Consider the following 18,502-nt stretch of genomic DNA (forward strand, 5'->3'; position numbering starts at 1 on the left):
AGGAACCGAACTACGGCGTTATCCACTGAAATCGAAATGGGCGCGGTGCTGCCATTAATCAGCTCGAGCGATGACAGCCAACCAGAGCAGTGCCGTGCATAAAATGTAATGTACCGGCAAATTTCACTATATTAGAATAATTTGAAGGCGGGGCTGGCGACCGGTTTATAAACAGCTTCTCTGCGGTGGAAGCAAGAAGTTTGGACGCCGCCTGTGAGGAAGAACGTACGCTCAGTAACGATGGAGCTACACGAAATAGACCCCGAGAAACTGGACGACTTCATTAAAAAGAACTTGGAGCCAAGCGGATTTAATGTCGAGGTGAGAGAGGCCATGAACAGGATCTGCGAGTTTTTAAAAAATCAGTGTTTCACCAAACAACCCGACGTTAAAGTGATCAAAGCCGTTAAGGTGAGTCGGTTAGTTTTTAAATGAAAAATACTTACCGAGTGGTACTTACTATAATTCAGTTTTTAAAACAGCAAGCACTTCTTTTCCTCGTGAATGAAGATGCTGATAAATCAATCTACTCATAAAAATAAGAGATAAGCTTAAGAGTAACAAGACAAACATTATATAGGATAAACTGTAATCGAATATACCAAATTATATAAATGTAATCAACATCAAGAGACATTAAGTAATCCTATATAGTAAGAAAGCCAAATTTAAAAAGTAGTTTTTTGGAAGTGTTTTGAAACTAGTCTGGCGTATCTCAGTCATTAAGAGTTTTTTTTTGCAAGATCGCATCACCAGTTCTTGTATGCTTGACTCTAGGAACTTTAAGCAAACCAGTATTCACGGATTTAAGATTACGATTAGGGACGTAAGGGATATATTGAGGAGCTAGATTATTTAGAGTCTTGTATACAGTTAAAATTATTTTTACGTCACCATGTGCTAGACTGGGGCTCATACAATTTAAAGTTTTACACAGGGTACATTTAAGTAAAGCCAGGCTTGCTGACATATATCCCGGGACAGACGCAGGCTGTGACAGGTGTTTCTTCTCTCCGGCTGGTTTAGTGTATGCAGTTTGGTCTTGCCCTCGGCTTGATGGCTATGGGACACTGGTTTTTAAATTATCAGAGAGGTTTTGGGGGTGACACTGAGATCTTGCCCGCTTATAGCTGAATTTGGTGTGGCAGATGATGTTTTGGTTTTAAATGCAAGCCAGTGAGATATCATTGCATTTACATCGCTATTGGCCCGTAGGAAAATCTTGCTGGTCTGGAAATATGCCACTCCCCCATCTGCTGCTGCTTGGTTAGAGAGCGTAATGTTTTTTCCTAAAATTAGAAAAGATTAAATTCACTTTGAGAGGGTCTGTGAAAAAGTTCTATTCGAAATGGGGACCTTTCTTGTCATATTTTGGGAGTCTTAAGGAATTACCTACGAGTTGAGGGCATTTGATTGTACTTGGGAAGCTGCCTCCCTTTTAACACGCATATGGTTTACCTCACAGGGTGGTTGACGAATTGTAATATGAGTGTATTTTGGATCATCTGACATGTTGTGGATGTGTGTGGGCCTTCGTCTTGAAGTGGTGTGGGAGTATGGCTGTGAAATGTCCGCACTTGTATTTCTGAATTGTTGTATTGTAAATACATTAGCTGCCATGGTATGTTCGAGGAGGGCGGGTGAGGGGAGGTTTGTTTAGGGGTAAGATATATTTTTAAAATTATTTAAAAATTAATCCTATAGGACACGGGCAGCCAGTGTAATGATGGCAAAACTGGTGAATAGTTCTCATTTTTTTAAAAAACTAAGGGCGAAGCTGTCAACAGTTTTGTAATGCAGTCAGTGTGGTTCGGTCCAAAGGTCTTTGTTAAATTGTGTACATTCCCAGGTCCAATGGGGGATCTTATCAACTTGCCACAGCTTTCTCCCTCTTGGGCAGCATTTCAGGACAAGTCCGACTTGTTTCTACCACAGGTCTGAGTGCTCTGTGGTGGATGAAGAGTTCTGAGTGGAAAGCACGGATCTACACTACCGGCAAGAAAATTAATTTCAGGGCAGAATATGGCGACATGTATATGTACTTTGATAATAAATTTGTCTTGAGCTTTGGAAGTTCCACTGGGAGTAAGTCTGGAGTTCTCGCTTTTTTAAAAAAACTTTCGGCCTCGCTGCTTGAAGTAGGCGCGGTGTATGGCGAGTAATTTACGAGGTGGTCCCCTGATCCTTGTGTGAAGCTTCTGTCAGCACCCAGTGCATGACCCTGAGGCGCTTAGCAGTGAGTGAAGGGGAAGTGGTCTCCAGCTGAGTGGCCACTTTGAGAAGGTCTTCCTTGAGGTGGAAGTGTTGCTGGGCGGTTAACGTGTGCGCGATGATGAACACCGGGCTTCTGTAAGAAGGGCGAGCCGCGGTGAGGCAAGGCCGGAGAAGAATTTTCTCTTTTCCAAGTCTGCTGTTTATTAAAGGGGCAGGACAGCAGCCGGTGAAGTGATGGAAGCCGGACAGATCAGGGAGGGTTCAACGGGAATGACCTGACACTCGCAACATCAACAGAAGGAGAGGTGAAGTCCTGCAAGGTCAATTCAGAAATTTAGGCGGCAAGTCCTGAAAAAAACAGTACCTTAGGGTTGTAATTTCAGGATTACTCCCAGAGCCCTGGGCTAAGAAGGCAACAAATCGGAAGTTAATAGAATTAAACCTGTGGCTCCAGGGCAGCTGGGAACTGTAGATGAAAGATGGGTTACACGGGGGCAAGTAAGTAATCCCGCCGCCCCCCCCGTTCAAGAATCTGATGGTTGAGGGGTAATAACTTCCTGAACCTGGTGGTGTGAGTCCTGAGGCTCCTGTACCTTCTTCCTGATGGCAGCAGCGAGAGGAGAGCATGACCTGGGTGGTGGGGGTCCCTGATGATGGATGCTGCTTTCCTGTGACAATGCTCCATGCAGATGTGCTCAATGGTGGGGAGGACGTGACCTGTGTCTTCAGGGCGTAACAAGGCATACATTCGGCTTCAACAAATTGTTGTTTGTCAGTGAATATGGGCTTAGAATGCATGGAATTATGCTAAATTAAAAAAAAATAGTGAAATAGAAAAAGATTAGGGCGTTAATTTTGGTGGCAGTGTTCTGGATAAGGTGGAGGTATATACAAAGGTTACCTCACCATTTCCTTGGGAAGACTGTATGTGTGTCCTCCAGTGAGGACAAGGCTGGATGGTAATAGCGATGACCAACTGTCAAATGTCTTCTATGAACGTAGTGCATGTCTACTTGGGGATATCCTTAAAGAGTGTTTGTTCAACTGCCTCCCTTCTGGATTTTCAGGAAAAGGGGAAAGTTCTGAACTAAAGGGACAGAACAAAGCACCACCATGTTAATCCTGCACACAAAACATATGCTGGCTATGTTAAACCTGATTTCAATTCTAATTCTGGAAATGTTTGAAAAGAACGATAATTAGATGTGTAACTTTTTTTGTTGACAGGGTGGATCATCAGGAAAAGGAACAGCTTTAAAAAATAGCTCAGATGCAGATCTCGTCGTCTTTCTCAGTTGCTTCAAAAGTTTCCAGCACCAGAGAGACACCAGGCATGAAATTCTTGAGGGAATTCGGGCAATGTTGGATAAATATTCTCAAAGCCTTGCATATCAAGTCGATAATATCAATATCAACATCATAAAGCAAAGTACCACATCGCCAAAATCTCTGAGTTTTGAGCTGCAATCAAAGAAGAGTTCAGAGACCGTGTCCTTTGATGTTCTGCCAACCTATGATGCATTAAGTAAGAATTAATAGCAATGATACGTTGACTATAATTAATAGTAATGTTACATCTCAAATGTAATTTTAATTCTTCTGTCACTGCTTCTGTGGATAGGCGGTTTGAAAGGAGCTTGTCTAATTTGCTCTCTTCAGAGTCTTATTCTGAGTCAAGTTGTTGCTGCTGTTGTTAAGGAAGAAAATGCGCTCAGTGACCATTTTATTCGGTACTTCCTGTAATCTTGGCCTTCTGCTGCTGTAGCCCATCCACCTCAAGGTTCGAAGTGTTGTACATTCACAAATGCGCTCCTGCATGGCTCTGCTGTAACACAAGGCTATTGAATTACTGTCACCTTCCTGTCGGCTTGAACCAGTCTGGCCATTTTCCTCTGACGTCTCACTAACAAGGAGAGTCTAGCCACTGAACTGCACTCACTGGATGTCTTGTTTTTTATTCGTCTATTCTAAGCCATCTCTAGTGACTGTTGCACATAAGAATCCCAGGAGATCGGCATTTTCTGAGATACTCCAACCACCCTGTCTGGCACCAACAATCATGCCACAGTCAGTCACTTAGAATGCATTTCTTCCCTATTCGGATGTTTGATCCAAACAACAACTGAACCTGTTGACCAGGACTGCATGCTTTTGTACATTGAATTGCTGCTATGTGATTGGTTGATTAGACATTTGCATTAACGAGCAGGTGTACCTAATAAAGTGGCCACTGAATGTAGATTACAGTTCACTTTTTGTCTGTATATGGCACATAAGATTCTTTCATAGGAGAAATAACAAGGAATATTAACCCTAAATCTTACTGCTATTGCTTTAACGCTGACATTAAACCAGTTTGATAACAAAATGAATTCCATGGGAAGTCTTGGGTAGCAAGTCTAAAACTTGCTGTTAAAAGATAATATCTGCCTTTTTCCTTTCCTTTCATAAGAAAGGGATTCATTTTCTTGGCCACTCTTACCAAGATGCAAAAAGCATTAGTCATTATCTTGGGTTAAATTTACAGGTGATTCTTAGCAGAAATAGAGTTATGGAACACTACAGCATAGAAACAGGCCCTTCAGCCCACCTAGTGCATGCTGAACTATGATTTTGCCCAGTCCCATCAACTTGTACCTGGACCACAGCCCTCCATACCACACCCATCTATGTATCTATCCGAATTTCTTTTAAATGTTGAAATTGAACCCGCAGCCATCACTCTGCTGGCAGCTCATTCCACACACTCACAACCATCTTGTGTGAAGAAGTTCCCCCAAATGTTTTTAAACCAGGGGTTCCCACCCTGGGGTCCACAGGTTCCTTGGTTAATGGTGCATGGCATAAAAAAGGATGGGGACCCCTGCCTTTAAAATAATCACTTCTCAACCTTAAACCATAACCTCTATTTCTAGTGTCACCCAACCTCAGTGGGGAAAAAAGCCTGCTTGCTTTTACCCCATCTATAACGGTCATAATTTTGAATACCTCTATCAAATCTCCCCTCATTCTCCTTTGTTATGCAAACTTCAGCAAACTCTTTCTGGGAACCTTTGGGAAGGTGGAAAATATCCTGAGATTAAATAAACTGGAGTGAATCCAATAGAATGGCCTATTTGGTCTTGGAGGTGATACTTGACCAGATATTAATCAATAGTCTTTTGACCATGTTCTCATTCATCATTTTATTTCTTGCAGCACCACAGTGTGATAGAAGCAAAGCACATCTCGAACTAACCCAATTTGCAAACGAGAACGAGATGACAGATGGAGAATTTTCTGCTTGTTTTACGGAACTTCAGAGATCATTTGTGAAGCGGCAATTTCCAAAGGTTAAAGACTTGATTCGCCTGCTGAAATATTGGTACAAGGAGGTGAGTGACGGAAGAAAGTGATAATTGTTAATCATTGAAAGCCTATGGAAGGGTTGTTGTATCAAACCTAAAATGCTATCTTGCTTTGATATCTCAGATTACACCTTCTTCCTCTTTGGCATTTCCTCAGGATCATGGAGTAAGTGTGTCCCTAGTCCAATGCATCAGGTTCTCAATACAGTCTTGAATATCCCTTCTCCAATTTTGAATGGTTATGGACCGAAGACCCCCAGAATCTTTGGGGATGTTGCTATTTGCTTTTGTCTCCCAAGGACCTGCCCAATAGCCAATGCAGGAAACCCATGAGATACCATTGTATGTTTGTGGGCAGAACGCAGCTCTCCAATGAAATCACTGACTTCCATGGTACAATTTTGGATTGAGTCCCTAGTTTCCAGAGTATACTCCCAGCATGCAACCTGCTTCAGGCTAGAAATGGTCACAAAGACATTTCTAATTGAATTCAAAATTTATTTTTGATTCAATTTCTCATTCGGTTGAGATTTAACCTAAGGATGTGATGGTCCTCTCTGCTTGACTGATGGCACCACAGAACTATCAGAGATTGGACAACATGTACTCCCCAACTGACTGACAATATACAGATCATTTCGCCATTTCCATCATTGCCCTGTGTGAGATCTTGCTTTATACACAAATGGGGTACTTAAATCCAAGTCTTTTCCCTATATATTCTTCTGGTACTCTCAGAACATTCATAAGGCCAAGAAAACAGGAGGAGGAGTCATCCCATGGGACTTTGACTTCAGGCTGTGATCATGGCTGACCTGACCTAGATCTCAGTGCAGATTCAGCAATTTGTGTGATGGAGATGTTGAGATAGGGGCCACTTGGGAATGATCCCATGTAGCCATTGGTCTAGGTGTGGTCTTGGCATGTAACCTCAGGGAGGCTGTTTCATCAGAGAAAATAATGAAGATTCGAAGTATAGAACCAAAACAGAGGGTAATGAGTGTGCTTAACATCACATTTGCTTATCCGTGATTGTCAATAATTCTCCCTAGTATGTCAAACCACGGAAATCAGAGCTGAGAAATGGAGCACGACTGCCTGCAAAGTATGCCTTAGAGTTATTGACCATTTATGCCTGGGAGGAAGGTAATCATCAAGAGAGATTTGACACGGCTGAAGGGTTCCGCACAGTCTTGGAACTGATCTGCAGATATCAGGATCTATGTATCTACTGGACTAACTACTATGATGTCAATAATGCAGTTCTTGCAGAGTTCATAATCAAGAAACTCAGCAACAGAAGGTAAGATTCCCAACCACACTTCAAACTATGCCAAATAATGGGACCCTTTGTTTTTAAATTGGGTTCACCTTCTGGATTCTTGTACACACAGGTCCAATAGAAAGTATTACATGGCATCACATTCTTAAAACATAAGACCACAAGGTATAGGAGCAGAATTAGGCCATTTCGCCCATCAGGTCTGCTGTCATTTCATCATGGCTGTTTCAATTTTCCCCTTAGCCCCAATCTGCTGCCTTCACCTGTATCACTTCATGCACTGATCAGTCAAGAATCTATCAATCTCTGCCTTAAATATACATAAAGGCTTGGCCTCCACAGTTGGCTGTGGCAAAGAATTCCACAGATTCACCACCCTTTGGCTAAAGAAATTCCTCCTTATTTCCAATCTAAAAGGACACCCTTCTATTCTGGGGCTGTGTCCTCTGGTGTTAAACTCTCCCACCATACCACTCTATCATGGCCTTTCACCATTCATTATGTTTCATTGAGGTCACCCTCATCCTTCTGAATTCTAGTGAGTGCAGGCACAGAGCCATCAAATGCTCTTCATATGACAAACCATTCAATCCTGGAATCATTTTCGTGAACCTCCTTTGAACCCTCTACAGTTCCGAAGGTAACATCTGAAAGTATCTCTTAATGTTCCTCATTTCCTAACTAACCACTGTTGCCTACCTTACTCAGATGATTGACTTCAGAGTCCTCAGCCTTATTTACAATTCTCTACCTCACCACAGTCTACCCTCTGTCACCTCACCATTTTTTGCCTCCTCAAGCTCTTTTAGCCAGTGTTTCTATTTCACTTTTTGGCCATTTTCCATCAGTAGTAGTATTTTCTGTCAGCTTTCTCTCATCTTATGGAGTTTTCCGTAGAGTACTTCCTCATTTCAAAGTTTGACTCAAAATCTCAGAATACATTCCTCACATTTTGTGGATGTCCATTTCTGTTTCTGTTGTGATGGCAGATGGGGAATGTGTAGATCTGTACGCATTGTGACATGTATTCAGTGATACATCTGTTTGAATTATTGTTACCATGTTTGGGAATACTGTGATGATCAATGACAAATTCTGAGGCTGCGGAGGAATGGAGAGTTGAGGCCACAGACACTACCATTGTAGCCGACTAGAGCTGGGCAGGAAAGTTGATTCCTTTTTCTGCTCATTGTGCTGCCTGTGTATGGGATGGGGAATGGGTGGCTTTGATGTTCTGATGTTCCTGTCATTCATTCATTTGTTTTTTTTAATTTTGTGGATGTCTGTGAAGAGTAAGAATTTCGGGTTGTATACTGTATACTTTCTCTGATAATAAATTGAACACTTTTGTCATAAACTGATGGAGGATTAATGCAAATTGATCACAAAGATGGCCATTATACGCAGTGCGTGTACTGTCAGCAAATAGCTCAAAGTTCAATCTTGTCATTGGAATGCTTTTATTTTTCAGACCGATCATTCTTGATCCAGCTGATCCAACTGGAAACGTGGCTTCATCAGATGGTTGGAATGTGATGAAAGATGAGGCCAGGAAATGGCTAAGCATGCCTTGTGTCTCTAATGTTGAGGCATGGGATGTCCAGGTAAGAGTTTGAATAATTGATTTTCAGATATAAGGGAGTGGAGATACATTATTCCCCATTTTCTTTCACCCTGCCAGTGTCTGGCTACTGATAAACATCCCAGACTGCCTCTGCCCAGGGGATATGCTACAGTCTGTCGCAGGCCTTCTGATTTTGCACTGCTTGAATTGTCCTCTATGGTAATTTGCAGTCTCTGGTGCTGAAAACCAGCCACCTTACCTCACCTTGTTGCTCATTATTGGGTGGAGTTTCGAGCTAAGCAAGGTCCTGGTGAACATGGCACATGTATTACGTGCAGATTTGAATGCCTTGTGACATGGTTCTATTTCATTATCTAGGTTAATCATCCTAAATGTTTAAAGCCTAACCATTTTAAAATACAGTTGATTACTAGGTAATACACAACCGAAGCAGGGGGTGACCCAGCTTTTGGGGTCTTGAACTGTGGATTTATACAACATGTTTAATATTGGAAAAAACTTATTGAGGTGGCAATCTTATTGAAACCCATCAAATATTGAAAGGGCTAGACCGTGGACGTGGAGTGGATGCTTCCTACAGTGGGGACTCTAGGACTAGAGGCCAAGCCTCAGAATAGAGGGACATCCATTCAGAATGGCGATGAGAAGGAACTTCTGTAACCAGAGGCTGGTGAATGTGTGGAATTCATTGTCACAGACGGATGTGGAGGCCAAATCACTTAGTGTATTAAAAGAGGAGGTTGATTGGTTCTTGATTAGTCAGGGCATCAAAAGTTAAGAGGAGAAAGCAGAAGAATGGGGTTGAGAGGGAAAATATATCAGCCATGATAGAATGGTGAAGCAAACTCAATGGGCTGAATGGCCTAATTCTGTTGCTATGTCTTATGGATTTAAGTTTTCAGTGATGTGTTTGGGAAAACTGATCGGTGGTAGTATCTGTGGCTGTGGAGGAATGGGCAGTTGAGGTTATAGACATAACTATTTTACCCAGATCAAGCCAAAAAAGTTCAGTTCTGGTTGATTTCTTTTTCTCCTACTCCTTGTGTTCGATTCACTAAGTTGCTTGACGACAACTGGTAGAAATGATTATAGAATTCAACAGAAAAACTGAGTTACAACAAGTGAAATGAACAAGTGTCTGACCTGTAACTTGACACTCATCACACCAAAGTGGGTTCCTTTTTTGATTGTATCTTCAGCTGTGTAACATTAATAAGATGAGGTTTAATATCACAGGCACATGTCATGAAATTTATTATCTTTGCAGCAATGCAGTACATAATAGAGGAAAAAATGACCTACATTATGTGTGTGTGTATACTATATCTTAAATAGTTGAATTAAATAAAGTAGTGCAAAAAAGAAAGTTGTGGTGTAGTGTTTGTGGCTTCAATGTCCATTCAGACAGGAAGAAGTTGTTGGGTGTGACCTTCAGGCTTCTGTACCTCCACCCTGATGGTAGCAATGACACGAGGGCATGTCCTGGGGAGGGGGGTCTTTAATGAAGGACACCACCCTTCTGAGGCATCGTTCCTTGAAGATGTCCTGGATACTACGAAGGCTAGTGCCCATGATGGAGCGGACTAATTTTACAACTCTGTGCTGGTTACCTAATCCTGTGCAGTAGCTCCACTCCCCCACACCACCCATACCAGATGGTGATGCAGTCAGTTAGAAAGCTCTGTCGAAATTTGCAGGAGTTTTTGGTGACAGACCGAATAGTGGAGAATGGAGCTCCAAATGAACAGCAAATCAGAGTTGTCTGCTGATTGAGACCATGACAGCCTACGCCACACTGTTGGAGCTCGCAATCCCATGGCACGCATCCACCCTCACTTCAGCCCTTGCAATTTATTCCACAGAGTGCTCTTGGTGCAAGTGTAGTTTTGCACACTAACGACACCCATAACTACCCTTCAAGTTGTCGTTTCCCATCTCCCTCTTTTGTTTTCTGTCGCCTCTGAAGTATAAAAGGAACATATTTTACTTCTGCCCATTTTTGTTTTGTTTACCTCAGTCAGTGAAGACATTCCGAGTCACGGTGACGGCCCTGAATGGTAATTCGTTACAGCAAAATGCCAGCATTTACAACAAGGTCTCTGAGATCAAACGTGGCATCCAGGAAGAGTGGAACATCCCAGCTCTTCAGCAATGCCTGCAATTCAAAGACACCATTCTGGATGATAGGATCACCTTGCTGGTTGCCAAGATCTTCTTTGATGCAGAAATCCAGCTGCTCACCCTGAGTGTAATGGAGATATTTGTCGGGATAGACGGGCGTAACCGGACGATCCAGGTTTTGCCAAGTGACAAGGTTTCAAGTTTAAAAGCTAAAATTGAATCCCTGGAGCGAATCCGGCGAAGCCAGTACTACTTAACCTTTCAATCAACGCCGCTTGAAGATGAACGTACACTGCAATCTTACGGCATTACGCAATATTCTACCATCCTTGTCAACCTGAGAGTGCGTGGTGGCAGCGAGATTTAACTTTCTAATGCAGAGGATCCTAACTAAACAGTTTGAAAATCAATGGCAGTGATAAAGACCTGAATTAGTTTTTACATTTAAAGTACCTTTGGTTAATTACCTTGGTCGAATCAGCACTAACTGTAACTGATGTGAGGTAGGAACTCTTGAAACACATATTCCATATTGTGTTCTTTCTGAGGGAACATAGCCCAGGTTAGCTAATGTGACCAATATCTGCTGATGGAACTGGGGTGATTTGGAAGCTTGGATGATTTATGCATCTTGGGTACCTTGTAAGTGCACAATCCAACCCCCCTTGGACCTCATCAAACCCATGTGGACACTTCTCCCATGGTGGACTTTAAACTCTGGCAAGCCTTAAACTTGTCCACAACTCTCATCTCTTACACCACACACGTACAAAGTGGATAGCCGTGCCTATTGATTTTTGAATCTATTCAATTATTATGCTTTTTTTTCCCTCAAGGCACTTCTCTTAAGTATCATAAATATAATGACTTGAACCGAGTAAATGATTTTTCTGCGACTCCACATCGATACAACGTGAAAAATAGCCATTGGCTGAATGGCAGGGAAGAAGCTTTGCTCAAATTATCTGAATAATATTAATTTAATATAATGTAAATTCTGTTTTGTACTGTGTGAAATTCGGCTGTCAATAAATAAAGCTGTTTTAATGTTTGAAGGATTATCGGGCTGGTTTTGCTTAATCAAGGATCTTATATTCATTTGCTCAAATTATCTATTGTGGGCTATTTAAACTGATTGACTATAAAAGGTAGAACAGAATTTGGCCATTTGCACTATTGGGCCTGGTCCACCATTCCATCATGGCCAATTTATTTGCCCTCTCAACTCCATTCTGTTGCCTTCTCCCTGTAACCTTTGATGTTTTTACCAACTGAGAACCTATCAAACTCTGCATTAAATAAACCCAATGACCTAGCCTCCACAGCCATCCGTAGCAATGAAATATGCAGATTTACCACCATCTGGCTGAAGAAGTACCGAAGTACTCCCCATCTTTGTTCTGAAGGTTGTGTGCCCTGGTCTCCGAATGCTCCATTATAGGAGACATCCTCTCCACATCCAGTCTATTGAGACCTTTCAATTTTCAATAAGTTTCAATGAGATTTCCCCCCTCATTCTTCTAAACTCCAGTGAGTACAGGCCCAGAGCCATCATACACTCCGCATATGTTAATCCTTTCATTCCCAGACCATTCTTGTGATCCTCCTCTGGATCCTCTCAAGTACCAGCACATCCTTTTCACCGATAATGGGCACAAAACTGTTCACAGAATTCCAAGTGTAGTCTGATCGATCACCACTGAATTATTTTCCCATTGTGTTCTAAGTGTCCATTTTGTAAGGATCAGTGTGCTTGGTTTTTTTTATTCACATGATGTGTGTATCTCCAACAAGATCGGTATTCAATGACTATCCATCACTACTCCTGAGTGGCTTACTGGCCAGTTCAGTGAACAGTTAAAAGTCAACACATTGCTGTGAATCTGGTGAGGCAGAATGGGTTAGAAAGTCACTGAACTGGTTGGGGGCTTAAACAAGCTTAAACTTTCCTGGCAACCACCTGCAGCACCAGAGTTTACAGAGGGATATTGACTGCCCAGCCTTTTCAGTGACAATAGGTCTTATACATTTGGATCAATGTGCAGATCTATGCAATGTCAATTAACTCCTGTGATCATAATCAGCATATTTACAAATGATTCAGATGATGAGAAAGAAAGCAAAGTTTATTCATGATTGACAGATTGACACAAGGGTTTTTTTTTATTAATATGGGTGGTGTTAAGGCAATTTTGGAGTTAGCACATATATCAAATAACTTCAGCCACCAATCTTCAGATCTGAATATGGACTGTAGATTACGTGTAAAATGCTCTGGAGCATGGGATCGTAGAGGTGTGAAAACAACAATTGATTGAAGGACCAGAAAATACCAAAATGAACCACGTCACACTTATCTGGGTTGAACTCCATCTGCCACTTCTCAGCCCAGTTTTGCAACCTATCAATGTCCCGCTGCACCCTCTGACAGCCCTCTACACTATCCACAACACCCCCAACCTTTGTGTCATCAGCAAACTTACTAACCCATCCGTCCACTTCCTCTTCCCGGTTATTTATAAAAATCACGAAGAGCAAGGGTCCCAGAACAGATCTCTGAGGGACACCACAAGTCACCGACTTCCATGCAGAATATGACCTGTCTACAACCACTCTTTGCCTTCTGTAGGAAAGCCAGTTCTGGATCCACAAAGCAATGTCCCCTTGGATCCCATGCCTCCTTAGTCAAGTCAAGTCACTTTTTATTGTCATTTTGACCATAAACTGCTGGTACAGTACACAGTAAAAATGAAACAACGTTCCTCCAGGAACATGGTGCCACATAATGCTTAATTTCTCAATAAGCCTTGCATGGCCTACCTTATCAAATGCCTTGCTGAAATCTATATACACTACATCTACTGCTCTACCTTCATCAATGTGTTTAGTCACATCCTCAAATAATTCAATCAGGCTCGTAAGGCACGACCTGCCCTTGACAAAGCCATGCTGACTATTCCTAACAATATTATACCTCTCCAAATATTCATAAATCCTGCCTCTCAGGATCTTCTCCATCAACTTACCAACCACTGAAGTAAGACTCACTGGTCCATAATTTCCTGGGCTATCTCAACTCCCTTTCTTGAATAAGGGAACAACATCCGTAACCTCCGGAACCTCTCCCGTCCCCATTGATGATGCAAAAATCATTGCCAGAGGCTCAACAATCTCCTCCCTCGCCTCCCACAGTAGCCTGGGGTACATCTCATCGTCCCTGTGACTTATCCAACTTGATGCTTTCCAAAAACTCCAGCACATCCTCTTTCTTAATATCGATATGCTCAAACCTTTCAGTCTGCTGCAAGTCATCCCTACAATCGCCAAGCTCCTTTTCCATAGTGAATACTGAAGCAAAATATTAATTAAGAACTTCTGGTATTTTCTCCGGTTCTATACACACTTTCCCACTGTCATTCTTGATAGGTCCTATCCTTTCTTGTCTTATCCTCTTGCTCTTCACATACTTGTAGAATGCCTTGGGGTTTTCCTTAATCCTACCCACCAAGGTCTTCTCATGGCCCCTTCTGGCTCTCCTAATTTCCTTCTTAAGCTCTTTCCTGTTAGCCTTATAATCTTCTGGATCTCTAACATTACCTAGCTCTCTGTACCTTTTATAAGCTTTTCTTCTCGACTAGATTTACTCCAGCCTTTGTACACCACGGTTCCTGTACCCTACCATAACTTCCCTCTCTCATTGGAATGTACCTATGCGGAACTCCACACAAATATCCCCTGAACATTTGCCACATTTCTTCTGTACCTTTCCCTGAGAACATCTGTTCCCAATTTAAGCTTCCAAGTTCCTGCCTGATAGCCTCATAATTCCCCTTACTCCAATTAAACACTTTTCTAACTTGTCTGAACCTATCTTTCTCCAAGGCTATTGTAAAGGAGATAGAATTATGATCACTATCTCCAAAATGCTCTCCTACTGAGAGATCTGACACCTGACCAGGTTCATTTCCCAATAACAAATGAAGTACAGACTCTCCTCTTGTAGGCTTATCTACATATTGTGTCAAGAAACCTTCCTGAACACACCTATCAAACTCCACCCCATCTAAACCCCTTGCTCTAGGAAGATGCCAATCAACATTTGGGAAATTAAAATCTCCCACCATGACAACTCTGTTATTATTACACATTTCCAGGGTCTGTTACCTTATCTGCTCCTTGATATCCCTGTTACTATTGGGCGGCCTATAAAAAACACACACTAGAGTTATTGACCCCTTCCTGTTCCTAACCTCCACCCACAGAGACTCCGTAGACAATCTCTCCATGTTGTCCACCTTTTCTGCTGCCTTGACGCTATCTCTGATCAACAGTGCCATGCCCCCACCTCTTTTACCTCCCTCCCTGTCCTTTCTGAAACATCTAAAACCTGGCACTTGAAGTAACCATTCCTGTCCCTGAGCCATCCAAGTCTCGGCAATGGCTACCACATCATAGCTCCAAGTACTGATCCATGCTCTAAGCTCATCCGCTTTGTTCACAATACTCCTTGCATTAAAATAGACACCATCGGTCTGAATGCTTCCCTTCTTTATCACCTGCCTATCCTCCCTCACACACTGTCTCCAAGCTTTCTCTATTTGTGAGCCAACCACCTCTTCCCCAGTCTCTTCAGTTCAGTTCCCTGACCAGACGAAGGTCATCGAGCTACACCTCCAGTTCCCTAACGCGGTCCCATAGGAGCTGCAGCTCGACACACCGGCAGCAGATATGGATGTCTGGGAGGCTGGGAGACTCCAGGGCTTCCCACATCTGACACCGAGCGCAGAAAATCGGCCGCACACACATTCTTCCTTTCCACAATTAACACGGGTAAACCTGCCTCGCCTCATCCCATTACCGCCAAAGCCCTCTCACTTCGCTGCCTGCTCCGAACCGAAAGTGACAGTTTTGTGTGGTTCAAAGAAAGCATTGCAGATACATTGTAAATATAGAATTGGCCTTTTATCTTTAGCATATAAAATGTCATGTAGTCTTATGTTGAGCAGACCTCTTCCTCTGAAAAGGTCTCAATATGGTGCCTGCCATGTCTCATTTTGTCGAATCAAGAGACAGCTTCATATCTACCAGCTACTTCTCTCTGGTGACTTTGTTCATGTGACAACAGGTGCAAGATTTACACTGGCAGGTAATATTAATTGTTCAAGTGAATAAGCAATACTTTGGGAAATAGATATCCATGCAGGAGAATTTAAGTTTATCTACGTTGGCCTAAATATTGGAAGTGCAGCATGAGTATTTAAAAGATGGAATGATTAAAGTAATCTTTACAGGTTCAGGGTACAGTCAAAGGGCCAGTAGATGGTTGTCCTTTATACTGAGGTATTGAACAGTGGAGGACATAGGATTCATTACGGCTGCACGAACTTTGGTTCAATCACCACATGAGTACTTCTGAACAGCATCAGCATAGATGGGATATAATAGCCCAGACAGACAGAGCAACAAAGATTTAAGTTCAACTTCAACTTCAAGTCTATTGTCATTCAACTATACATACGTATACAACTAATATGAACCATCGTTCCTCTGCGGACAAGGTGCAAAACACATACAGCACATATAGTGATGACCAAGCACATACAGTCACAAAATAACATTAGCACAATGCAGAATGATTGCAGGACTCCAGGGTTAAATTATGAGGTGAAATAACAGTCTCATTTGAAATCCTTGGAATTTAACAGGGTAAGGATGACTTGGTTTACGGTTCCAAGGTAAAGGTGTATAATTGACAGAGCTATATACGATAATAAGAAGCACTGATAAGAGTAGACAGCCAGTGCCTTTTTTTTCCAGAGTGGAAATGGCTAATACAAGAGGAGATAATTTTCAGGTAATTGGAGGTAATTGGCTCCCCACACAGACTTCCAATCTGCGCCTTGTAAGGCATGAAAATACCCGACACAGGCCTCCCACGGTCTGAGTTAACATTCTCCCCTCCCCTCCCTCTGCTTTTTTGGAGGAATGTGTAGGAGAGTGGTAATTGTGTGGAATGCATTGCCAGAAGAGAGGGTAAAGGCAATACATTATGGAGATTTACCAGTCTCTTAGCCTACGTCCACACTAGACTGGATAATTTTGAAAACGCCGGTTTCGCGTAAAAACGATAGGCGCCCACATGAGGCATTCTTGAAAATACCTCCGTCCACATTAAAGCGGGTATTTGGGCAAATCTCCTCCAACTGGGCATACGCAGGACACACAGGAAACAAGCGAAGAGGAAATGGTATACTTGGTGCATGTTTGTCCAGTTACACACTTGAAAAGCTTAAAAGGAAATTGCGAAATGAAAGACTTGGTGCGCGTTTGTCCAGAAGCATTTCCTACAGCCAGTCTCTTCACCGATGAAAGGGATGACAGCTACAACAAAATGCAATAAGGCTTGTTACTGGGCAAAAGTGAAATTTGCTGTTACCTCATTTGTTTGCCTTTACTTTTGCCGTGTCTTTACGTATTATTTTGCTGTATTAACATGTGCAATAAAAAGAGTTACTGGACAGAAGTGACAATTGCATCTATTGAATGTTTGCACAAGCAATACATTAATAAAGCACCTTGTTAAATGTATAAAACATGTCTGCAACACACATCAAAGTTGCTGGTGAACGCAGCAGGCCAGGCAGCATCTCTAGGAAGAGGTACAGTCGACGTTTCGGGCCGAGACCCTTCGTCAGGACTAACTGAAAGAAGAGCCAGTAAGAGATTTGAAAGTGGGAAGGGGAGGGGGAGATCCGAAATTATAGGAGAAGACTCCTCCCCTCTCCCTCCCACTTTCAAATCTCTTACTGGCTCTTCTTTCAGTTAGTCCTGATGAAGGGTCTCGGCCTGAAACGTCAACCGTACCTCTTCCTAGAGATGCTGCGTTCACCAGCAACTTTGATGTGTGTTGCTTGAATTTCCAGCATCTGCAGATTTCCTCCTGTTTGCATTTTTAAACATGTCTGCACCAGTGTTATCTTGAATTTCCATACAATGTTACATTAGGCTGTTAGACATCTATTGTCAGATATTGTTGTGGGGTTGGAGGTTGCGTTGAAGAAAATGCAGCACGGTGCTGCCTCCACTGTTTGTTCTGACACGTCATGACAGCGTTTTCACAATTAGCCGGTTACCCCGTACACGCTACAACGGCCAACCGGCGTTTTCAGATTTAAAAACGCTGCAGAGTGTTTCAGAAAAGCTCCGTTTCTGGGGGAGGAAAACGCCATTTCAGTGTGGACGGAGGGTCAAAATGAAGAGAAAAAGCTTTGGTTGTGGATTTATCCGGTCTAGTGTGGACGTAGCCTTAGATAGGCAAATGGATGAAAGAAAAACAGAGGGCTCTGTGCGAGGTATGCATCAGAGTGATCTTGGCCTCAGTTAAAAGGTCGACATACATCTTGGGCCAAGGGGTCTGGACTGTGCTATACTATTCTGTGTTAAGTGGAAGTGAGTGGTTGGATAGAAATAAACCCATCTCTTTTTGAGAGTCCAACCCTTTGTAAATGGTCTGAAAGTTCGAGATTCTCATTTCAGGAGTGACTTTAGGAAACATTTCAAAACAGACAGTGGTATAAACTTGGATAAGTTTATTCTCATTTGCATATTGTAATTGATGCCAGATTCGTTGTTAATTTTAATTTTGAGATTAAAATTCTGAGATTGATTGTTGAAAGCCAGTGGTATTATGGGACAAGGGGAAAGAGCTCTGTGGCTGTCGCAGTTCAGCCAGACAAGGAAAATTGAGACTGTAGGAGTCTGGCAGAGATTTTGTGAAGAGTTGTGTGGGAATGTCGGACAGGGTGGACTCAGAGAGTTCCATCAGGGGTACAGCTCTCCCACCATCGAGGATATCTACAAGAGGCAATGTTCCAGGAAAGGAGCATCCCTCATCAGAGATCCCCGCTATCTGGATGCTGCCATCAGGCAGGAGAAACAGGAATCTGAAGACCC

At 42.5% G+C, this 18,502-nt stretch overlaps 1 protein-coding gene across 1 annotated transcript in view; it reads left to right on the forward strand.

The window, feature by feature from the left end:
* The first annotated feature begins 258 nt into the window (after window positions 1-258).
* The window catches only part of LOC134338391 (uncharacterized), a 140,315-nt gene continuing 122,071 nt past the window's right edge, over window positions 259-18,502 (forward strand). Inside the window, exons 1-6 of the mRNA XM_063034183.1 lie at window positions 259-411; window positions 3,442-3,739; window positions 5,413-5,588; window positions 6,614-6,864; window positions 8,315-8,447; window positions 10,446-10,899. Of these exons, the coding sequence (XP_062890253.1) occupies window positions 334-411; window positions 3,442-3,739; window positions 5,413-5,588; window positions 6,614-6,864; window positions 8,315-8,447; window positions 10,446-10,899 (1,390 nt within the window). The 5' untranslated portion in view covers window positions 259-333. The remainder of the gene's footprint in view (window positions 412-3,441; window positions 3,740-5,412; window positions 5,589-6,613; window positions 6,865-8,314; window positions 8,448-10,445; window positions 10,900-18,502) is intronic.

This window comes from Mobula hypostoma, chromosome 27, assembly GCF_963921235.1.
Source record: "Mobula hypostoma chromosome 27, sMobHyp1.1, whole genome shotgun sequence".
In the NCBI taxonomy this organism is placed as follows: Eukaryota; Metazoa; Chordata; class Chondrichthyes; order Myliobatiformes; family Myliobatidae; genus Mobula; species Mobula hypostoma.